The 23,516-nt window shown below is 48.2% G+C and overlaps 1 protein-coding gene across 1 annotated transcript in view; it reads left to right on the top strand.

Moving 5' to 3' along the window:
• Positions 1-255: 255 nt before the first annotated feature.
• Jag1 (jagged canonical Notch ligand 1) overlaps positions 256-23,516 on the top strand; it is a 34,399-nt gene continuing 11,138 nt past the window's right edge. Inside the window, exons 1-9 of the mRNA XM_021662969.2 lie at positions 256-823; positions 1,268-1,573; positions 9,672-9,723; positions 14,577-14,831; positions 16,348-16,408; positions 20,108-20,238; positions 20,560-20,679; positions 21,702-21,815; positions 22,948-23,061. Of these exons, the coding sequence (XP_021518644.1) occupies positions 743-823; positions 1,268-1,573; positions 9,672-9,723; positions 14,577-14,831; positions 16,348-16,408; positions 20,108-20,238; positions 20,560-20,679; positions 21,702-21,815; positions 22,948-23,061 (1,234 nt within the window). The 5' untranslated portion in view covers positions 256-742. The remainder of the gene's footprint in view (positions 824-1,267; positions 1,574-9,671; positions 9,724-14,576; positions 14,832-16,347; positions 16,409-20,107; positions 20,239-20,559; positions 20,680-21,701; positions 21,816-22,947; positions 23,062-23,516) is intronic.

The raw sequence follows: 23,516 nt of genomic DNA on the forward strand, positions 1-23,516 counted from the left end.
GCGAGCGCCTCTGCGCCGCGGGCTGCCCCCGTCCCTGTCAGGTCCTTCCTTTCTCCCGTCAGAGGTCCCGGACAGTGGTCTGCGTTTGGGGCAACCCGGGGGCCAGGCTACCCGATATGTCCGCCTACCCCCTCGTCCCCCCACCGCTTCCAAGATTCCCGCCCCCCCCCAGAGGAAAGGGGCGTGTTCTCCAGGTGACACGCCCCTTATGAATATTAACGAGCGCGCATGCGCCTTGTTCCGCGTGCTGGGTAGAGGTGGCCAGCTCGCGTCGCGGCTCCCAGACAGGCGCTCCGGGTTCCTCTCCGAGAGCCGGGCGGGCACGCGTCATTGTGTTACCTGCAGCCGGCGGGCGAGCTGGGCTCAGGTTTTTTTTTCCCCTTTCTCCCCCGCGTTCACGCAGCTCGTCTGAAAGGGAATAAAAGGCTGCGCATAATCATAATAATAAAAGAAGGGGAGCCCGAGAGAAGGAAAGAAAGCCGAGGTGGAAGAGGAGGGGGAGCGACTCAAAGAAGCGATCAGAATAATAAAAGGAGGCCGGGCTCCGCGCCTTCTGGAACGCGCTGCTCTTGAAAGGGCTTTTGAAAAGTGGTGTTGTTTTCCAGTCGTGCATGCTCCAATCCGCGGAGTATATCAGAGCCGGGACGCGGCGGCCGCGGGGGCAGCGGCGACGGCAGCCTCGGCGGGAGCACCAGCGCTAGCGACGCCGGCGTCCGGAGTGCCCGCGGCGCGCGGCGCAGCGATGCGGTCCCCACGGACGCGCGGCCGGCCCGGGCGCCCCCTGAGCCTTCTGCTCGCCTTGCTCTGCGCCCTGCGAGCCAAGGTAGGACTCTCTCCCGCCCTGGCTCCCCGCGACCCTCTCCCTCCCCTCGTGGCGTCCTGGACGCCGGTGGCTGCGGCTCCCAGCGCAGGTTCGGAGCCCGTGAATACAAGGCTCTCCGACCCTGACTCGTCACCCGAGTGGGGCTGCACCCGGCCTGGGAACGCCGGCTCCCCAGAGGGGAGCCCCTGGCCTCGAAAGCTAAACTCCAGGCCGGACAGAGTGCGGTCACTAACGCGCACTCGGCAGTTGTCCGAGTTTTTCCGCACCCCGTGGGTTTTATGCCCCTGAATCGGGTCAAGCCCTGAACCTAGTTTTGCTAAATGATTTCCACTTGCGCCGAGGATTCCTCGCGGCTTGCTGTGGGGGTGTGGGGGGCGCAAGGAGTCTCCACTGCCACCTCGAGAGGAAGCTTTCTCGTGGTTGACCTCCCTCCCTCGCCGGCAGGTGTGCGGGGCCTCGGGTCAGTTTGAGCTGGAGATCCTGTCGATGCAGAACGTGAACGGAGAGCTGCAGAACGGGAACTGTTGCGGCGGCGCCCGGAACCCTGGCGAACGCAAGTGCACCCGCGACGAGTGTGACACGTACTTCAAAGTGTGTCTCAAGGAGTATCAGTCCCGCGTCACAGCCGGGGGACCCTGCAGCTTCGGCTCGGGGTCCACGCCTGTCATCGGGGGCAACACCTTCAATCTCAAGGCCAGCCGGGGCAACGACCGGAACCGCATCGTGCTGCCTTTCAGTTTCGCCTGGCCGGTGAGTGAGCGACTAGGAGTCGAACGTGGGGCCGAGCCCAGTATTGCCTTGAGAAGGATTTAATGGCCCCTGACTTGAAGCTTGGCCTTTTGGGGTGGCAAGTCTGAGAACTCGGACTATAGTTAGGCCTTAAACAAGATGGGGCAGGCGGGTCTTCCACTCAGGCTGGTGTTTGCTTAGCGTACCGAAATGGGAACTCTGAAGAGCATTGTTGGGAAAGTGTGCAGGGATGCTAGTTTTTTACTTGCTGCTTGAAATGCCCACCCCCGACGAGGAGGTCATTAGAGACGATCTCTTTGCTTAACTAATTAAAACTCGGAGCGTCGTGGAAGGCGACTGCGCCCAGTCCAAGTTGGCACCCTCCCCTTTCCCGTGAGTCGCACCGAGAAGCGGGTGTGTCCTTCCTGCAGGGTGTGGGGGAGCCACTTTCCCGCGGCTCCAGGGGAGATTTTGGCGTGTTGGAGGAGCGTTCTCCCAGCCTGGGATGGCGGCTGCAGGGGGGTGGGGGGCCTAAGGCTGGCGTCCAGGCTTTAGTCTGGGAACCCCCGCCCCCTGCCTCTCTCTCCCGCCCCCGCTCGGTGTAGCCCTGGCTGCCTTGCTCACAGCAGTTCCCCAACTCTGGAACAGCTGTGTTTGCAAACTTCCCCGGGAAGGGCGGGCGCATGCTCTCGTCCGGAGGGCACCCAGTGCCCTGCGCAAGCCCTTCCCGCGCAGTGGCAAGACTTGGAAGCGGCGGCCTGCTGGAAGTGGTATTTTCGGGTGCAAGTGCACCGCACCCTCTTCTCCCCCTGGCCCTCGGAGCAGCGTGAGGCCGGCATACAGCTGGCAGACTGCAGCCAAGCCTTGCAACATCCCAAAATGGGTGGAAGGAAGATGGGTACGATTGCAGAAGGGGAGGAAAGGGAAATGGTGGGGGTGTGCCCGTTGTCCAGGAGGCGTGACTCGCCGCCCGGACTGGTGCTTGGCCAAGCCAGAGCTCCGAGGGTGGGTGGTAAGAGGGGGGGAGCGCTGTGCCCCGGAGGATTGCTTTTCCGCCACGTGCTCGGATGGGGTGCACTCTGCTGCCTCCTACCCGCGGGTTTGGGCTATGGTTTAAAACTCTGAAGAGGGGTGGGAGAGAAGCTTGTCTTGTCTGGCCCTGTCTGTGTGAAGCTGAGCTGGCTCTTAAAGTCTGCGTTTACAGGAGTTGGCCTTTGCTGTGGGTGCGATAAGACAGCTATCAAAAACACGCAATTAAAAGGGTCTTATTTTGGCAGGGGACTGCTGCTGTAGGTGAAGTTATCTTCAGATCCGAGGGCTGATGTGGGATTTCACTTTTACAAAGAATGTTTGTCTTGTTTGTTAATCCCCTATTAGGGAGAACTTTAAGCTAAAGAGGTTGGCACCTCTAAATCTGGCTGGGTCCAAGCTTAGGGTGAATACTGGCTGCCCTTGAACTGTGTTTGGAGTTTAGGAGGAAGGGGCCTGCAGGTGGTTCCACCCTCTCTGGGATCAGTCCGACCCCCTCGCTTTTCACAAGACCATAAAAGGAATCTTATTAGTGATGTAGAAAAAAACCGGCAGGCCCAGCTGAGGTTTATTTTGGAGAGAGGGGTCACAGGGAGGATGGCTTGGATGAAAACAGACAGGCTTGCTCCCCTGGCTATCTGGGGGGAAGTGACCTACGAGTGTGGCTGTCTGCTTTTGACACCTGCATGAGAGCATTCTTCCCAGACAAGGAGCTGAAACGGTGTGAGTGGAGAGTGAACTGCCACCGTTGATTCGCCATTACTCTTTAGTGCCTTCAGGCCCCGCGAGGGTCACCAACCGTGAAACGGGGAGATCCACTGGGTCAGCACTGAGAAGGTGGCTCTTTTGAAGTCCAGCCAAGTACGTGGATTACTCATAAACGACCCTCCACCCTGCTGCCCCCACAAAAGGCCCCCTGTGAGATACAAGCTTTGCTTCCCAAGAGAAACCCAAGTCTGAGAGTGTGTGTTGTTTTAGTTAAAGAGACGCTGCCTTCTGTAACTTCCAAGGATGACTCCAGGGTGAGTGTTCCCTTCAGTGAAAGCGTCTCAAGTGCTAGTGGATAGCACAGCTTCATTCACTTTAGCTTCATTGACTTTAGAAGCTTGTCTTTTAAGCTGGTGCTCCAGGGCTGGGGATGTAGCTCTCAGGCAGAGTATTTGCATTCTTAAAGGTCCTGGGTTTGACTCCAAGCACCACAAACTTAAGTTCCCACCCACCCACAGCCCCCAGGGATAGGTAATAGTGGGATGTGGTATAGACGCAGTGGAATTCAAGAGGAGGACATACAGTTTAGAAAGCAAATAAAAACTTCAGGCTGCGTTGGCCTTTTAGTCACATAAGCTGCCAACCCCTAAGGAGGCACAGTTGGGCTGAGTCCTTCTAAATTGGCTTACAGGGGAAGGGAAACACTGTGGTTGGCAAGGCAAGTTCAGTGGAGAAGGTCATGTAATTCCTGTCTTTTGTTTGCTATTACTGCCCTTGTTCATGGTCCAGAGAGGAAGAGGAGGAAATGATTTGGTCGGATATGAAATGCAATCTATATCCCGGCATGTGAGACGCTCAGAAGTGGGCCTCCCTGCCCTGTCAGTATCAGGGTTGGTTATACCCCTTTGGGCTACACCCTACTGGGTATGGCCTGCTCTGGCCCCAGTCTTTTAGCTCTGTGCCAGTGGCTTCCAATCTCACATTTATTATTCTCCATTTGGGGTAGTAGGTGATAACAGCATCGGGCTTAACAAGAAATGTTTTGGGAATAACCAGTAATTGATCACTGAAATAGTTCATTTGCACCTCCCCAAATTAGTTCAAAATCCCATTAGTGCCTGCTTATTAAAAATGCATTAATGTAATTACTTCTGTTTTTAAAAACCTCAGTCATATGGCTGCATTGGTGGGCTGAAATTGTATTGACTTGGAGTCAAACTGGAGCATCTGACTTTAAATAACACTGACCCTGTTCAGAGTCTTGCTGAGGTCAACCTTAATCATTTTAGGAAAAGCCAGTGCAACGTGAGTGAAGGGTACCAGCTTGAGCCCTCTCACATCCGCAGCCTCAGTAACAACATAACAGAAGTTGGTCAAGTTGCTGTGAGGTGCTTAATCACAGAATCTAAATTACCAATCCTTGGGTATGACTATACTCTCTGCCATCTTTTCTCTTTATGTGTGTGGACATCTAGAGACAGAGGAATAAGGTTCTCTTTAAGTTGGCCTTTTCTGTACCTCACCTATGTGCTGAGCATGTGTGCAGACAGTGCCCCTGTGTATGTACTTAGCACAAAGGATATTCTGTGTATGGAGGGAACATTTTCTTTTTCTTTTTCTCTTCCTCAAATGTTTGTTTCAGTGCTTGGTTTTTGGGAAACACTGAGGTAGGGTGGCTTGCAAGCCATGTGGAATAGCTGTGACCTGGAGTACTTATTTGGTGTCTAATAGTTTTCCTTACAGGTATAACCCTCTCTGTGTGTTCTTCCTCCTTGTTTCTTAGCAACTTCCTCAAACTTCTAGTACTTAGAAGAATTTGCAGTCCACCAGCTCCACGCTCACAATTCTGTAGGGACTCAGAGTGTCTGTAAAGAGCGTGAAGCTTTAGACTCAGTGCTGCTGGGCACTGTATGGGTCAGAAGAAGCAGCAGGAGCAATGCAGTAAGTGTCTGGTGGCCTAGACAGCCAGCAGTCTGAATGCTTTACACGTACTGGTGTCTTCAGGGATACTTTGTGAAAGTTAGGATGGAGGGAAGAGGCTCTTCGTGAGAAAAGGCCAAGGCCATGAGGAGTCTTCCCTTCACATGTGACAACAGGAATGTGAGCAGACGTCTTGGCAGCCAGATTCACAGCACCCCTGTTTGGCCCTGTTGTAGGGCCAAACCTGGATCCAGTGTCAGGCTTTCTAGATTACTTAACACTGTGAAGATGAATAGTCTGCGGGTGTGCATACTGCTCGCTCGGTACTCCATAATGACAAATACTCCTGAGAATTCATTTTTGGTAAAGATCTAGAGACATACTCCTACCCCAAAGTTTTAGGATTCAAGCTGCTCAGAAGTGGCATTTGGCTCCAGCTCTTAAATATGCTTTAAAAATAATTAGAACAAAATAAAATGTTCTTCCAAGGACTGAAAGATGTATCTAGAGGCATGAGAAGTGAAGATTCTAACATGGTGGTGAGGGAGGTGGGTCTTGGGTTCCTGGTTTCTGACTATTGCTTGGCCCATAGAAACCTCTTGGCCCTTAGTCATAGTGTCAGTAACAACTCTGATTGGGGTAGCACATGTGTTAGGAAGACATTCCCAGGGTGTCTCCTAGTGGCTAAAGGGGGCATGTAAATAATCAAACTGAGTCCTCCACCAGCTCAGCCTAGTTTTTATGCCCTTTTGGTAAATAAGTAGAAAGGCTTCTTGTTCAGGCTTGCCCTGTGTGAACTGGACGGTTGTGCTTGGCTGGCTCCTTGGTATTCTATCTATTAACCTCACCACCCTTTTGTAACTGGTGCATTTAATTATCAGTGGGATGCCTTTCAAACAGGTAAGGGTAATGATGGGAAAGGGGTTAGGGACCTCATTGAGAGTCTCAAATCTGGATATGAGCTCTGGGGCCCCTTAGTGAGTCTTTGAGGTGGGCTTTGATGAGAAAATCACCCTTTGTAACCAGATCACATTCTATTGACATGTCAAACCCTGTTGAAATGGTTGCTTTCTATGACTGGAGCCTCAGCTTGCGTGCACTAGGGGAGTGGTCTTTTCTTCACCCCTCACCTTGCCAAACCCCTAAAAGACAGGAATTGTGTGCGCCCACACATGGGCTCTCTGAACTCTTTTTATGTTTCACATGTTTTGTGACTAGAATATTTTATACGCTGGCCACCCAGACGCAAGCAGGACAATAGAGTTGGCTGGACTGACTGAAGTGAGGATTAGAGAGAAGAATGGGGCCTCTCCAGAAATACTGCTAATACAGGACAAGTGACAGGAAGCAACAGTTGAGTCAGCAAAGTGCACGCAGGGCCCCTGACAGACCTGGGGCCAGCGGCTGGGTACAATGGCTGTGTTGGCACTCAGAGCGTTCCCAGGATGTGCATGCCTCTGGCGGGCCTGCCTGTCACAGCGGTCTGGGGTTTTGGACTCCACACGTGTGCCGTTTGGATGGCGGTTTGTTTGTGTCCGTCATCTTGGCAGGAGGGGAGGCAGCCGCTTCTTAGGGCTTGGTTTGACTACCACTGTTGCCAGGAAAAGGAAGCTCCCAGCTGCCAACACGGTCACCTTTGTTTCTTACATCCCCCTGCTTAATGTGGCAATTAAGTGCTTACTGCTTTGCCCAGTGCCAAGGTAACCACCATGGAGTGGGGCAGGACAAAATGAACCCTAGACCAGCAGCTTTAGTGCTGAGGATAGGAGGAGGAGCCTGGTGACCCAGCCTTGGTAAGACAACCTGGTGACTGTGGTATGCCTTGGGGATTTTGATGCCAAGACTCTTCTGTAGGTAAAATTGTATGGAAATCTCCCAAAAGGCCATTCTGAAAGCTGACCAGTACTTTTTGATGCTCCACAAGAATGGAAGTCAGCTGCTATGCTGCCAGATGTCCTTGAGCCTCAGGCTGGAAAGGGGCAGAAATGACTCACTTGCAAATCCAGATGGAAGATCTGGTAACTATCACGCCTCTTGTTTTGCCCCCAGACTATTGCTCTGGGGAGACTAAGGACAAAAGATGAAATCTGGGTAACTTGCCAAAGTCTTTTTTATTGTTTGAACTACAGCAAAACTCGGGATTTGCTTTTGGTTTGGTTTTGGGTGTGAAGTTAAGATTGAACAAAACTTGCCTTACTAAGCCCCTTCCAAACTCCCCTAGGACTGGGGATGTGGCCTTTGCTGAGATGGGATTTGTAGTAGCGGATCACATGTGGGTGATTTGTGACTGGGTATCAGCTTGAGTGGCATGAGGTACACATGGCCTAGAATCTGTGTTTGGACAGATCGTTGGGGATGTACAGAGGTCAAGCGTGGGCCTGGGAAAAAAGTTAAAGCTCCCTAGCAACTAATAATCATTGCCAAATTATCTTGATTGTTGATCTATAGTGTGGGGATGGAGTGGGAGGGAAGAATGCTCTTAATAGAAGCCTTGCAGGGAGTCCTTTCTCTGAAGGCAGGGCACCCATGCCCCACAAAAGCTGGAACTCTAATCCAGGCTCATAAGAGAAAGCAAAATCTAGCCCTGGCTGTTGTCACTGAAAGCCCTTACCCTCATTCTAGCCCACCTTCACCCCCCAAAAGGTAGGTACTTGACAGAGCTGCGGTACATTTCTTTTGCCTCCAGTTGGGGTAGTGTTGGCAAATTTGAGTCCAAGATGAAGCTGGCAGATGGCTTGATCTTCCGAGTTCTTGTGCTGCAGGGTCTAAGGATGCTTTGAATATGAAGCTGAGTTAATACTGCTGGCCCAGCTAGTTCCAAGGCACCTGCCTCTGCAGTGCTGTTTGTGGGTATTATGTGTGTTTAGTGCTTGTGCAAGTCTGTCAAAACTCTCGGTATCAATGCATTTAATCAGAGGATTAATTACAGCAATATTGTTGAAGTGAGGGATGTGGGCCTCAACGTGACCAACAAATGAAGGGCTTAATTATACAGAATCAGCCACACATCTGGCCTCATTTCGACTTGGCTCTCACCATGAATCAGTAGAGAAATATAATTTCTTGCTGCTCTTCGGAAAGAGTCCTATAATTTGTAGGAAGTCCTAGGAAACTTAAAGAGGCTGTAAATAAGGTGTAACTTTCACTAATAAAATATTAATGACAATAACAATGTATTTGGACCTACAGCCACTAACAGTAGAGGGCTGGGTATGTGTCCTAGCTTGCCCGGTTTTGCTTGCTTTGTGAGCATTTTCCCACAGTTATCAGTGAACGAAATGGAATCCTGCTGTAAGTATGAAACATATTTCGGCTGAATTCCAAGGCAGGGTCTATCACAAGATACTTTTGTGTCACTGAGCAAGTAGTGAGCTTGCTGTGGTTTATGAATGAACCCCCTGGCTTTCCTCCCATGCCTTTACCCTATCGGTGCCATCTCTTCCCCTGGCAGCAGTGCTTCTGGTGGCATTGTGGTTATCTGAGCAACTTAACCATCGCATGGGTTTGTGCGGGTATAGGGCAGAGCTGCACAGACCTGTTCCGGTTCCTGTGCCCCACTGTATTTCTCCAGCCCCAGATAGGTTTAGTGAAATTCACCCCAGTGCCTATTGTGAGTAAAGATTTGAGTAAAAGTGGAAATTGGCTAATGGCTTGGGTCTTGGGGAAGGAGGGGGCTGTTTGGAGATACGCTTAGGAGATAAAAAGTACTTCAGTAGGATGGCTGGCATCTTGCCAGTATCCAGGGAATTGTGTAGTTACTGAACTGATTATTCCAGGAATGTTAGATCTTATTGACAGATACACTCATCAATAACTACAACCCACGGGTGTGCAGTGCCTTTGCCTTTGTACTTTCTCCCACAGACAGCCACAGCTCACCCCACCGTCCAGGCTAGGTTGCTGCCTTTGTCTTAAGTCTTTGAGCCTACCCCTCCTTCTTCCGAGAGTCACCTGATACTTGTGGGAGCTGGGATGGTCTTACACAGACAGGGCTTTCAAAGGGGTTCTGAAAAGGAAAAGGGGGCCTCCCTGGGGACTGTCCCACCAGGCCCCAAAGCGTAACCTTAGCAGTTCTCTCTCAGTACAAATACCTGAGTAGGTTGGCTTGGGATAAATTCTTTGTGTGTGTGTTTTCTCATACACTAGAAATAGGGACTGAAAAGCTTTGGGAAACGTATGTGCTATGTGTTCCCATATAGGGAGGTACTATTTTCTGATCAGGACTTTGGGCTGCTTGCTGGCTTGGTGTGAGCCCCAGTGAGCCCCTGCCAGATAAAAGGAGTTATTTGTCAACATGGGAAGAGTGCTAGAGAGAAAAGTAGGGGTTGGTCTGGCTTCAAATATCCACTTGCCTTTTTCCACCTTCTGTTTTGGGTTTGTGGAACACACAGGGAGCACCAAAAACTGCAGAGTGGATGATCCTTCTGTCTGAATCATTAAAGTTTGCTTATCTGTCTTGCAGAGGTCCTACACTTTGCTGGTGGAGGCCTGGGATTCCAGTAACGACACTGTTCGTAAGTATCTCACTAGGGAATTCTTTAAAGGCTTGTGAAGCTCAGTGCTTAAAAGACCTGCCAGAGCAAAATCCCCAGTGCCCCACGCCCACCTGGGCTAAAACTGTCTGTGGAATCTATTCCTTAACTTCCTAAAACTTTCATCTGAAATATTAAGTAGCCAGAACAGACTCCCAGTTCACTCAGTCCTTGCAAAAAGGGACCTCGATTATCTCTGGATAGAGATCTTAATGGTTTTACAACTTTAAAACCGTGTAGACTGCTAAAGGATCAAAGTAGTGACTTTTTAAAAGTCCATTTAAACTTTAAGTGAGCATTTAATCTCTCATCGGAAAGATAAAGCTGTAAAGGGTGGTACTGGGCTCTAAAGACCAACCTTAAATTTCACTTGGTGGGCAGGTGAGCCTCAAGCCAGCCTGAGTTTCCCACACTGCTCACCACAAACCTCCCATTGAAGCAGAGTTCAGGCCCCCCTGCAGTCATGACCTGCTCTGTCCCTTTTGAAAGATGGCTCTGTTTTCTGGGCAGGTTGCTTTTCAGGCCTACGGAGGGGTGGCTGGAGGGTGGTGAGGCAGTGAAGGTGTGCTCTGCTGACAGTGGTCAACTGTAACTTAGTATGTTTTCCCTCACACCAAAACAAGAGCCTGGGTTGTCATTGGAAAACCTGATGCATTCTGAAATTTTTTGGTCTGTTCAGAAAGAGCTGTTGATCCAGGTTTTTGCCTTTGCCCTCTGCTCCCAGAAAGTACCTTCTACTTCTCTAGCTTACTGTTTCTTTTATGTTTTACTGTTGTTAACAGCTTTCTCCCTTGTCAACATCACCAAGCTTTTCTACCATAGCTGAAGGTAGTGAGTACCTAGCTTGGCTGTAGTGATAGGTGCGTATAAATTCCGTGGCAGTTTCAAACATGGTTGATTTCTTGGATGTCTTAGGGTCATAGAATCCTCACAAAGTCCAGGTAGTGATGCAGGCTGCCTGTCATTTGGGTTGTTCTCTTGCTTTGGCATCTAGCTATTTAGACATCAGCCCTCCCTGGGAAAGAGGATCTGAGCTATCTCACTGGGAAGGATGTCTATACTTTGAGGATGGTGATAGGGCACTTTGCCAGTCTTAGTCTTGCTTATGGTTGATGCCAGGCAAGGTCATGGATACTGTTTGTTCTCCCCTCCCACAAGCATTGAGTTCTGTGTGGACTTCCTATCATTGTACCTTATGTACAATGCAATGGATAGGGGAATAGAAGTGGGCTTTCTGATTGTTCTGGTGAAGGAATGGATCCTATGAGGATTCCTACCCAACGTCTATGGAATCTTTGCTATGCTGTCTGCCTTCTCACACTCTGGAGCTGTGCCACTAGGACCTGTTGCCCGTCTATAGCTCCCCATAGTTTCTCACATTTGTAGTGGAGATCCCTGTGCTTTGGGATTCCTGGGTGTCTCATCTCTTCCTAGGGTAACTAGTACCTGGAGAGGAGATAAGGAAGGCTGAGAAGAGAACAATGTGCTTTCAGACCTCACTTTTTAGAAAGAGTGGTTGACCTAGTCACAGACCATCACAGTTATAGAACTTAGAATATTAACCTTGAGTTTGGTGGTTTATCTACTTTTCTGTTCAGTCTCTTTATTTTTCATTTATATTTTCAAGGTATCACAAATTCAGTAGGCAAAGCCAAATTGGAGGTCTGTCCTCTCCTTTAATTGGAGCCCTTTCTGAGTGACAAGCACCAGTATTTGGGCACTCATAGATCTGGAAGGCCCCTATGTATTTTATTTAGCATTCCTATTGACACAGCCCTCAACCTCTGAACGGTCTCCATGGGAATCCAGCTGCCTCCTACCATGGCTACTGCTACTTCCTTGCTCCACTTCTCTGCCTGCCTGTACCTTCAGATTTAGCTTGACTGCCACATGGTCAACTTCCAATATCATCTCTGTTCTTGTGCCACCCCACCCCCCACCCCAAGCATAACATTTGATGGTCATCCTGTTGATAAAAGCCAGCAACTCAATGGTTTCCTGTAGCTCTTGGGTCAGATCTTTGTATGCCTTGTTTTCCTGATGGCTTGTCTTAACACACCTTGGTCACTGTGTCTGTATCTTAGCCATTCTTTATTCATTTTTACCCTTGAGCGTATCACATTTCTTTCTTGTCTCAGGACCTTTGAGCACACTGTTTGTTCTTCCTGGGATGTTTGGCTCCTTATTTTCTTTATCCTCTGCCCTTAAAAAGCATTTGAGGATGCCAAGGAGCCCAGGAGTTTAGGCTGTTGTTTGGTAGCTCCTCGAGTTGGAAACGTCCTGGCTTTATGTAACTAATAGGCAGATCCCTGAGTTTGGGTCAGAATTCCTTTTCATATTAGCTCTGTAATAATTCCTAATGAAGGTTGTTTTGCCATTCTTTTGGTCTACGTATATTTTAAAAACTCAAGTACAGTCTAGGCCAGATTGAGCTTAGGCACTCCTGAAGTTCCAAGGTGGGCCTCCACCCTCAGTCACCCAGTCTTTTCTAGTGTGGCCCAGGACTGTAGCGTATAAAGATCCAAGCGTCTCTTTTTCCGCCTGAGAAAATGATTTCAGTATATGATAATATTCATTGATTGATGGGTGAGCATAAGTAGGAGTCTTCAAGACAAGTTTTCCATACAGTTTAGACTTCTCAGCTAAGGCCACCATCTAGGTTTTCTGGTTGGTCTTTGAGTTGCGTTCATGGTGATCCCTCCTCCTCCTTGGTGTACAAGGCTATGTATATGCTTCATGAGCATCTTTATACCATTGAGATTCACAGGGAGGTGTGCTAACATTCTCTCCCAGTCCTAAAGCTGGAGCTACCCCAGAAGAGCTCCCCCACCCCCACCCCTGCCCCAAGTACTAGTGGCCTAAGCTAGGGCCGAGTCAGGTGCACTAAGTTTAGTCACGCACTACCCAGATGGTGTGCAGGGTGCCACGCATTCTGCGGATGTGAGGCTGCTTCCAAGGTGTTGTGAGCCCCCACCACCCACCCTACCCTGTCCTCTTGAGGACTCAGAAGTTATCTTCACAGAATTTTCTGAAAGTGGGTAGAAAGTGCAGTGAACTGCATAGAGTTCCACATCATTCATCACCCTCAGGGTGACCCTGATGTCTGGGCTGAATTACATTGATCTCAGCCTGAGAAGGCCAAGACACCTTTGCCACATGGCTACAGTGTATAATAATTCCTTCACTAAGCTCTTAGAACTATGCTGTAATAGCCCACTCCATTTCTTAACTGAACTGGCAGAGCAAACTGGCAGTTAATGGAGTGGCGTTTTTGCCATTCTTTGGTCTGTGTACATTTCTAAAAACTCAGGTACAGTGTTACCTGCACGTGGCTCTGTGTGTTGCTGGATGTAAGGCTGCAGATATGTGGGCTTGTTCAAGGCTTGCCCTGCCCACGTCACAGTCCAGACTGGCTTGGGCTGTGTTGGTTGTAAATAGAGCCACCCAGGAGTTCTTTCCCTGGTCACCTGTAGGGCTTGTCTAGCTTTGTCAAGGAGCACAGGCCCAAGGCCTAGAAAAACAGTGGTGTGGGTTGCAGGAATTACAAAGGCATTGCAAGTAGGTCCTAAGTTGCCTCTCCAAGGTGGCCTTGAATTTGACAAGGTGATGACTGGCTTTAAGAAAACAAACAGCACCAAGTGGAGTGCTGACTTAGAGTCTTGTTGTCTGTTCACATCCCTCTGCACTCCTTGCTCCTGGGGTTTGAAGCTATTTTTGTACCTGTCTCTGCTCTTAGACTAGATTACAGATGACCTCAGGGTAGGGGCCAGGTCTTACTGCTTCTGAGAACTACTTGGACTGTAGAGATTTACTTTGCCCAATAGGCGCTTTTTTAAGGAGCCTGACTTAAAGCAGACACAAACACAGTGCCTCAACTTACCTGTCTGCAGGCAGAGATGAATTACTCTCGTGTATGCCACTTAGGCCGATGAGGAGAGTGAAATGAATTACATTTTTGTTGTTGCTAATGGAATGCCAGCTTTAATGTGTTTATTAATGTTTTTGTTTTCATGTATTGCAAATCCACCACCCCTTGGCTCTCAGTGAGGAATTTTGAAATAGAGCTTTTCCAAGGAAAACTTGAAATTGAAATGGAGAAAAAAAAAGTCACTAACCTTACCTGGAATAGTAAAATTTCTTTAAGGAGCAGCCTTTTATAACATTTAGGAATTTTTTGCTAATTAGTACGGGCAGCAATATGTTAGAAAAGTTGGCAGAGGACACAGATCACAGGAACAAATTGAAATACTCATCATCACTAAGTGCCAGCTCAAATAGGAGACACAGTTTTACCTGTTATGCAGAGGCCAGACAGTGATCTGGGGTTCTGCTGTCGATGCAGCTCCTTGGTGCTGTGAGAAGAAAGACCCTGAAGGGTTTGCTGGCACGGAGTTGGAGAATCGCCTGTGGATGAGGGTGTTGTTTCTGTGTACACTCTGAGTTTGTACAGCACGCTCAGGCTATTTCTTGTTGCTGGTCCCATGTTCATGGGTGGATCATGCAATGTGCTTGTTGCTGGCCCCGTGTTCATGGGTGGATCATGCAATATGCTTGTTGTAGCTTTGAATAGCAAGAGGCTAACTTCAGTGACTTCAATGCTATAGACCAGGGAAGAAGTGCACTTATTTAATGCTGCTTCCAGGCAAGAAGATATATGAAAGTGCTTGGCAATGAGGTTGAATGGTAAGTTGGCATACAGGGAAGACAGTACAGTTTTTATTGCTTTTTTTTTTAACATAACAATTTGGCTTTTGTACTGTTGCATGTTTCTAGTCTGAAGCAAAGATGCTAATATGAATGAGTTTCTTTCTATTTATTTATTTATTTGCCTCTAGAACCTGATAGCATAATCGAAAAGGCTTCTCACTCAGGCATGATAAACCCCAGCCGGCAATGGCAGACCCTGAAACAAAACACTGGGATAGCCCACTTTGAGTATCAGATCCGAGTGACCTGTGATGACCACTACTATGGCTTTGGCTGCAATAAGTTCTGTCGGCCTAGAGATGACTTCTTTGGACACTATGCCTGTGACCAGAATGGCAACAAAACCTGCATGGAAGGCTGGATGGGTCCAGAGTGTAACAAAGGTATGTGTGCATGCAACTGGGTGGATTGGCAAATGCTGTTGCCTGTCTCATTTGGTGCCAGTTTCTCACGCTTACAGCAGTCAGGTGGCTGGGTGGGATATTGCGGTTTATCTTGGATTGAAGCATGAAGATGCTGTGTGTAGAAGATTCTGTCAGTGCCCTGTCCAGATTCCCTTTACCAGCTGGTGTCCCCATCCCCCAGCTGCTGTAAGTGTTGGCTGCTAACAGCTCGCAGCTGCTCCTTCTCCAGGGAATTGTCCTTGGCCACGCAGGAGCCACTATCTGCCCCATCCCTGCAGCAGAACAGTTACTGAGTGACTGACAAGGGGGAGGGAGCCGTGTTACAAAGGCCAGCCCCCTTTGCTTTAACACTGTGGAATAAGATTCACAATCCAGAGGTTCCCCTGGGATCACACTGAAGTCAGACCCCAGCTGAGACCATATCCTTGCTCAACAACTCCTTTGGCCTCATAGGCCTCCCCCATTCCTTCCTCCTATTACCAAATCTCCTCCTCACATTCTGCTTCTGAGGGTCCTGATGCCAAACAGGAACAGGCCAGTCCAGTGATGTTTGAACAGACAGTGCTATGGAAAATGAGCTCCTTAGTCACTGTGGCATCTTTGAGGTTGTGGCATTAAAAGTGGAGGGGGCCACTAAGTGGTTACCTTGCACATTCATGTTCTTTTTGACTAACCCCATGCAGAGTCCCTTACTGTCTTTTGTCCCGTATTTTAGAATTAGGCAGTTCTAATTCCTAGCAATAGTGTTGGAGATCTTAGCACATTATATGCTATTCCCTCATGGCCATGTAGTGTACCTTGCTGATCTTGCCCCAAAATTAGATGAACTCCTTTATTTAGTATTGAAATTGTAAGGGATGGGGCATGAGAGGATATTTGGTCTCTTAGGCAGTACTTCTTTAAGTTAGCTGGTGACAGTAGCTTGTTTGAAAGATGGGGCACTTCTGGAATTGATGAGAGAAGCAATTGCTCAGTATATTTTAAAGTTAAGTAGCAGTTACTTAAGTTCTCTAATGTCACTGTCCTTTTTAAGTGTTGGCTTGATTTCTTTCTCTCTGTGAGCAAGTATAGAATTGCTTTGTGAGGCTACTTGGCCACAAGATTAGCCCGCCTGATTCTTTAGTCCCATGGATTGTTGAAACCAGGCATTTAGTGGGAGGCTCACCTGAAGGGTGTGGTGGGACTAGTTGGGGTAGGGGAAGGCAGATATCTTTATTTTTCTCTCAGTGTGAGGGGGGAAGGAGGGAGAGAAGGAACGAGGCCCAGATAGGGCTCAAGGACTAGACATGATGAGGGATTCTCCATCATTTGTTTTTGTTTTCATTTTGCCTCCAAACAGTATTGTGATTTGAGGATCTACTAACATGGCGTTGAAGTTTTAAGCCTGGATTTGTTATTTGAACCCCAGTTTTATGTTCTGGCCGTTCTTATGACAGTGGCCAGTAAGGCATAGTCAGTTCTGTGTGCTAATGGAATTTTCTGTTGTGTTTTACAGCCATATGCCGACAGGGCTGCAGTCCCAAGCATGGCTCTTGCAAGCTCCCGGGTGACTGCAGGTAAATGACCAGCTAATAACTTCAGTTTCTTGTGCTCTTTCTCCCCGCCCCCCTCCCCCCCCATGCAACATGGAGACTGACCTCATTGTGAATATGCCTCTCTTTTTTGGAGGATGAAAAAGTTAGGGGGAAAAAGAACAAAGCAGGCACATCTAGAGCTTATTGAATCATGCCAGCTGTTTGGTGGAATGCATATTTCTTCTTTGGTGCAGGGGGGAAAAAACAAAAGTGGACCCCAAACCAAAAAGCTTAATGGGCATAGTTGGCATCTTTATGTATTAACTGTTCTGTAAATTGATAAGACATGTTTGTAATCTTCTTAAGTGCTAATGGACTGGGCTGGGATGTAGCTTTGTTTCCTTGTGTCTGCTCTTCCACCCTGGTTTTCCCTCTGTCACCCTCCCCTACTTTTCCCATCAGTAGGGGAAAGTCCAGCATTCTTTAGAATGGGATTAGTACAATCTCCTGGCCCCTTTGCAGGCTGGAGCTGGGCTGGTGCTGGAGGTTAATGGCTGTGCTGGAATCTGCTCAGTTGAGCCTGATGAATATAGACTTTGCTGCTGGCCTTTGAAGTCTGTTCTTTATGGTCCAGGGACAATACTGAAGCCAAACGGAAACCTACCCTGCCTGTTTCCCCTTCCGATGCTGGTTGGGGGGGGGGCGCTTCTTGAAGTGTACATTATGCCAACTTGGAAAAGACTTGTTTCAGGAAATACCTTTGGTGTCTGTGGCCTTTTTGGCTGGTCTCACGCCTTATTCACCCCCAAGCCTTTAAGAATTAGCAAATCCTATGAGACGCTAACTGGGCCCTCAGTCCTGCCTCCTTCGCTCTGCAAGGCTGCACTGAATTGAGCCAAGGACAGTTTTGAAACAGTCTAAAGGCACAGACCTATAGGATGAGGGTACCTGGTGCACTTACTAAATGCAGTTCTTGATTTTTGAGGATCTGTGGTGGGCCCCAGTGGGTGCTGCTGCCCCAAAACTGAAGAATTAGTAGAGAATTGTTAAAGTCCAGGTTCTTGACTCCCACAACTGCCCTGGACTTCCCAGGCCTTGGTTGGGCCTAGGAGTCTGCATTTGACAACCTTGCTCAGTGATTTCTCCCTCGGCAAACTCTAGGGCTACTGCTTTAACAGATCATTTGTAGGCTTAACCTAGATGATGACTCTTAGCTCCGCCCAGTGTTTGGTGTTCTCTTCCTGAGCCATGGGAGTGCTTGCTAACTTGAGGTTAAAGAGAGACTCAAGGCAGCTGGAAGTAAACTAAAAACAGGCTGTCCTGGAATTGTTTCTTCCAGCTTTCTGGAAGTTGATTTTCAGGAAGCCTGAATAGGATTTGTCTACTGTTGGACATGCCTGGCCACAGCTGACTGTGGCATCTGACAGCATCTTTGTCAGACGGAGCAGAGACCTATGTACGGTGACTCTGCTAATTAAGGCTGTTGTGGAGAAAGTAAGAGTGCTCGTTATTCTAGGGCCTTGGAGCCTGCTCCCTGCTCAGATAGCATCAGCCAACTGAGAGGAGTGCTACTGTCACCAGAATAAACACGGCTGGTAGGGGAGGGCCCCCCAGCCAGAACAGCAGGCTTTGTTTCCAGAATTGAGCCCTTTCTCTTTCCAAGTCTCGCCTCCCACTCCCTGCCCAGACACGCACCAGCGCTCTTATTTACTTAAGGTGCAACTTTCCCACACGCCATTTGCATAGTCTCCCAGCCGGGTTCCTTCTCTCTGCCTTGAAAGAAAATCAAAACAGAACCTTCCAGCTAAGGAAGTTCAGGTTGGGTCCTGCTCCAGAAATAGTTGCACGGCAGGTTACCTGTAAGTTGTCTTTTGGGTTATGTATTACATGAGCTGCCTTTTTTTTTTCTTTTTTTTTTCCCCTTGACTCACCTATAGGAGAAAACTCTACTGGTTTTGTTGTTTCCAGGTAGACTCGAATTGCCCCTTCCTGGCTATACAGGCTGGTTTAGTGCCAGCCTGACAATAATATCAAACTTAATTATGAATCATCATCTCAGGAAAGTCACTTTCTCATGAGAATGCTAATCATCTATCATTACCCTGGACAACTTAGTAGATGCCTCTGTTAGGGTCAGTATTTTTATTTGTTTTCGTTTGAAGTCATCCTGGCCACCTGTGGGGCTTGTTCTGTGCTTGGGCACTGAGCCTTCATTAATGAGGTTGGGTTAGGTCCTCAGCTGGCCTGCATGATTTTAACAGGCAAACTGAAGATGCACAACCATCTTTCACTCAGGACTTTGAGGGAGAACAGAGTATTGCAGTGGCCCCATTGCTTCCCTCCTGTCTTCTAAGAATATGGGTCTGACAGAATGGCTTCCCATCCTCCCACCTCCTACAGACTTGGGTGTCTGTGTCTGAAGAAAATGATTCGCTTTGAATGACACACTGTGTTCTCAGATCAGTCTTTTAAATAGTCGCTTGTCATTTAGATGGATGGTCTACCTTACAGACCCTGGGATCCTGCGTCTGATTAACTTTAAGCCCCACATTCTGGTGGCTGCTGGTGTTTGGGTGTGGGTGGCTGTTTTGAGAAGTTAAGAAGTAGTCAGGATTCTCAAGGGTTTGGTGGCTTTTCAGCCTGGGTGATTAGCTAATAGCTAGATTTCTAGTTTTCCCATGACCAGAATTTGCTCTTTTGCCTCCAGCTCTCTGGAGCTGGAAGCTCCTCCTAATGGGGGAGAATGGACCACCAGGGGGTGTCCCCCCCACCAGATTCACAGCTGAGAGGCTGACAGGGAGTTGGATCTGATCCTGCATTTTCCTGGGCCCTGCTCTAGGCTGATTCTGCAGGACTTAATTTGCTCCACTTTCATGCCATTCTCCAGCTGGTTGCTGATTCCTGCCTCTCCGTGGCCCCTTTGTTTTAGAGCGTGGTTTGAGAGGGAAAGGCTCAAGATTGCAGAAGGCTTGAGGCTTGATGGGGAGAGTGGTTTGAGGCCTTGCCCTTTCCCACCCCAGGTGAAGGTTTATATTTAGGCATCAGAAGTTCCACCTGGCCTCTGAAGAGTCTTTTGAAAAAGATGCTTATAAGGGAAACTCAACTCCTTCAAAACTAGATAAACTCAGCGGACCCCCTTCTCCTGGTCTCTCCCTCCTTTTTTTTTTTTTTTTTTCTAAAGTGAGAAATAACTATAAATCAGCATGCCTGGCCAGGGTAATGGGTCATAAATTATCTGTGAATCAGTTCTCAGTGCTGTTGGCTCTGCTCGCTGTCCCACAGAAATGGGATTAGAAATCCGGGTCTTTGTATGGAGGATGCTCCACTCCCTTCCTCTTAAGAGTCTACAGACCATGGAGGTGCTGGCCTGCCGCCTCCTCCTTGTCTTGCTGAACTCTGTGCCCTGACGTTGCACAGAGTGGAGGAGGGCTCCTGCAGCATTGCAGAGTGCAAGGCTGTTGTTGCAAGAAGCTCCTTCCCTTGTATGGTCTGTCCTGACTAGGACCTGGGATTGATTTATGCCAGTCCCTGTCCCTGAGAAGAGAATGGCTTTCTGGATGGCACCCCATGCTGGCTGCTCCCCAGACAGCTGTCTTGTGGGGTGGGCTGAGAGGGCGCCCTCTGGGGCCAGCTGTGGAGTCCTCGGATCCTGCAGGTCTGAGAAGGCTGCTGCCCTGTCTGTAGGGTAGCATGTGTATCCGTGGCCATCCAGGAGCTAAGGGAGGGTGTGCTTGCCTGCAGGTGCCAGTATGGTTGGCAGGGCCTGTACTGCGATAAGTGCATCCCGCACCCAGGGTGTGTCCATGGCACCTGCAATGAACCCTGGCAGTGCCTCTGTGAGACCAACTGGGGTGGACAGCTCTGTGACAAAGGTATGGCCACTGTGGAGGGGGTGTGGCATGGGGGCTCGGTGCGTGGGAACTGAGGTTATGCGGTGAAACAACACTAGTACTTTTTTTTTTTTTTTCATGTTGCTGGGTCTAAACCCAGGGCCTTCAGATGCTAGAGCTTGGATCTAGCTCTACTACTGGCCCTATTTAAGTTTTAGCAGGGCTCTTATTAGGGCTGGTTGCACTTACCTTCAGTGTTTTGGGTTGATTGGTTTATTTAGGGGCAAGCCATTTTTTTTAAATCTGGCATGATCTAGAACTGGACCAGTTTTTTCCTAACTTGAGGCTTTTTGTCTTGGACAGATCTGAATTACTGTGGAACTCATCAGCCTTGTCTTAACCGAGGAACATGTAGTAACACTGGTCCCGACAAATACCAGTGTTCCTGCCCTGAGGGCTACTCAGGACCCAACTGTGAAATCGGTAAGTGGCCTGAGCTAGGTGCGATTCCTTTGCCTTCATTTTCTGTACACTCAGTTTAAAAACCAGGGGCTGGAGAGATGGCTCAGTAGTTAAGAGCACTGTCTGTTCTTCCAAAGGACCTGGGTTCAATACCCAATGCCCACATGGCAGCTCACAACTGCATGTAACTCCAGTTCCAGGTGATCTGACATCCTCACACCAGTGCACATAAAATAAAATAAAATAAAATAAAATAAAATAAAATAAAATAAAATAAAATAAAATAAAATATAGTGATTCTGTTTATTTCATTATTTTTTTTAAAGATACAAATTGGGTGGCTAAGAAAGGGGTGTTAGATATGGGAGGATTTAGAAGAGGAGTGAATATGATCAAAAATATGTTATAGGAAACCCTCAAAAAACTGAAAAAAATAAAGCTTAGGAGCTTTGAAAGTGGGGACTTGAGGTTATACCTGGATGGTCACTAAAGGATCTTGCCTTTTATTTGTTGCTAAATTCAGTGACTGAAGAAATGCAGGACAGGGCTAGGCAATCGATGAGCAGAAATTAGATTATTTTATTTAAAATTGATGAAGATGGCATTATTTTGATATGGCTGTCATACATATTCTTGGAGATGCATGACAAATTGAAAATATTTTTTAAAAAAAAGTTGGTTTACTTCACCCTCCTGTGAAAAAAGATGAAAACAGCTTTAAAGAATTATTGTCCCAGCCCTTCTGTGAACCGGTGCAGCATCTCCAGATCCCAGGGCTTTGAGGTGATGTGACAACTGAGGGACATTCCAGGATTTGAAAGGAACCTCCCTTCCAAGAGGCATTGCTGTCTGCCTGAGATAACTTAGTTGGAATGTTTCTCTCCTCCCTTGCAGCACAGCAGGGTTACATCACAAGTTTGCCTTTGTTGTTGTTGTGTAATCTGCTTCAGCTGGTAGCCAGGCAGGGGGCTGGATCATGGCAGGAAGGGTGTAAGGTATGGCCTGCTTTACTACCTTGCTGACGGCCTTTCTCATTTATGCAGCTGAACATGCCTGCCTCTCTGATCCCTGCCACAACAGAGGCAGCTGCAAGGAAACCTCCTCCGGTTTTGAGTGTGAGTGTTCTCCAGGATGGACTGGACCCACCTGTTCCACAAGTAAGTCAGTCCCAGGTTTTGGTGTCTGTTCTGGAAGGTTGGTGGAAGAGGCCTGGGCTGGTCCACCTATGGGTTAGTGATCGTCTGTCTTGGTGGGAGTAGGTTGGGTACACTCAGCAGCTTGGCGGGTGGTCTAGTAGCACTTGGACGATTCCTGGAATCTCTTTCCTGCCCACTGAGGTGACCGGTGATGTGTCTGTGATGGCCAGAATCTGATCCCTTTGACTGTGAGTTTTGGAGATGTCGCCTCCAATCCTGTGGGACAAGAATTTAGATCAACTACTGAATGTTGTCACAAGGCTCCAGGAGGAGCTGAGGTGCAGCTTGGCTTTGCATCCTAGCTATGTTGGAGTATTTTTGAGTAAAGAGCTCTGGTCATACATGATATCCTCCAGAATTAGGCAGTCTTTAGTCTTTAATGAGTTCCTGGAGTTTTGAGGTTCAGCCAAGCCTAAAAAAAAAATCACTGTCTTTGACACCTTAGGAGCACTATGTGGTGTGGTTAAGGCTGTATATTCTGGAGGTAATAGGAACCTCTGCCCTTGCCCTGACTTACGGAACCCCAACAGGCCTTTCAATCTGTCCTGCGCCTTCTTTAACCAGGGCTGGGAGGGTTGCCATACAGTCTTGGTGAGCAAATTTGTGAAATGTGTGGCACATATTATAAATGAATGAGATCTCTGGCGGGGTCACTGTGTATGTGATGTTTGGGAAATCTTGTAAGCAAATCACGGGAATTAAGTTTTTTTCAGTCTGTGAAAAAGAGTTAGTTTTCTGTGCTTCCTCTTTGCGTGTGTTCTCTGACCCATGAAGGAAAGAGTTCTTTTAAAAGTAAAGATGAAGCAGATGAATGTCCCTTCTTGTCACTACTGAGTTGATGCTCTGTGTGTCTTTCTTTCCCCTTCCTGCTTAAGGACGGATTAACTGAACTAGGCCAGTGGGGGATTTAAAGCTAAAATCAAGGCTTGGGCCTTTTCATCACCTTCCTTGCTTGTGGCTTTTCTTAGATTTGTAGCACGCATCTGGTTTCTAGGTGAAGACTCTCCTTGTTGAGGGTACTGTTGCATTTTCTCATTGCCAAGTAGATCAAAGGAAATTAAATTGCTGCCCCTCTCTTTCTGTCATTGGATAGACATTGATGACTGTTCTCCAAATAACTGTTCCCATGGGGGCACCTGCCAGGACCTCGTGAATGGATTCAAGTGTGTGTGCCCGCCCCAGTGGACTGGCAAGACATGTCAGTTAGGTAAGAAAACTCTCATGATCATGATTCTTAGCCAAGGTAGGCTGTGTTAATCAGAGCTGTGAGGAAAGGTGAGCATGTGGCCAGCAAAGTGTGTGCATCTGTTCTCCATTACACTAAGTAATTTATTATTAGGGCCCAACAGTCCTGGGAGAAATAACTTGCATGCAAATGTCCTAGTGATTTCAGGTCCTGTGGGAAAGTCCTGGGATTCCTTGAACCATGTCAATCGTCCATCTGAGGGAGGAGTGTTCAGTTGGGTTCCAAACAGGGAAAACCTCATGAGGAATGAGCTGTCTGCATTCTTTTTGCCACCTTTAAATCCCAGCAACTGGGTTGTGCTGGGTTTTGCACAGAAGTGCCTGGTGACTTTTTGCCATTCTATTAGGAGCTGGTTGTTAGCCAGCAGCCCAAAGGAAAGTTATCAATTAGCATCCCTTATTGGATAAAGGCTAGGG

The sequence above is a fragment of the Meriones unguiculatus genome, chromosome 4, assembly GCF_030254825.1.
Source record: "Meriones unguiculatus strain TT.TT164.6M chromosome 4, Bangor_MerUng_6.1, whole genome shotgun sequence".
Lineage (NCBI taxonomy): Eukaryota > Metazoa > Chordata > Mammalia > Rodentia > Muridae > Meriones > Meriones unguiculatus.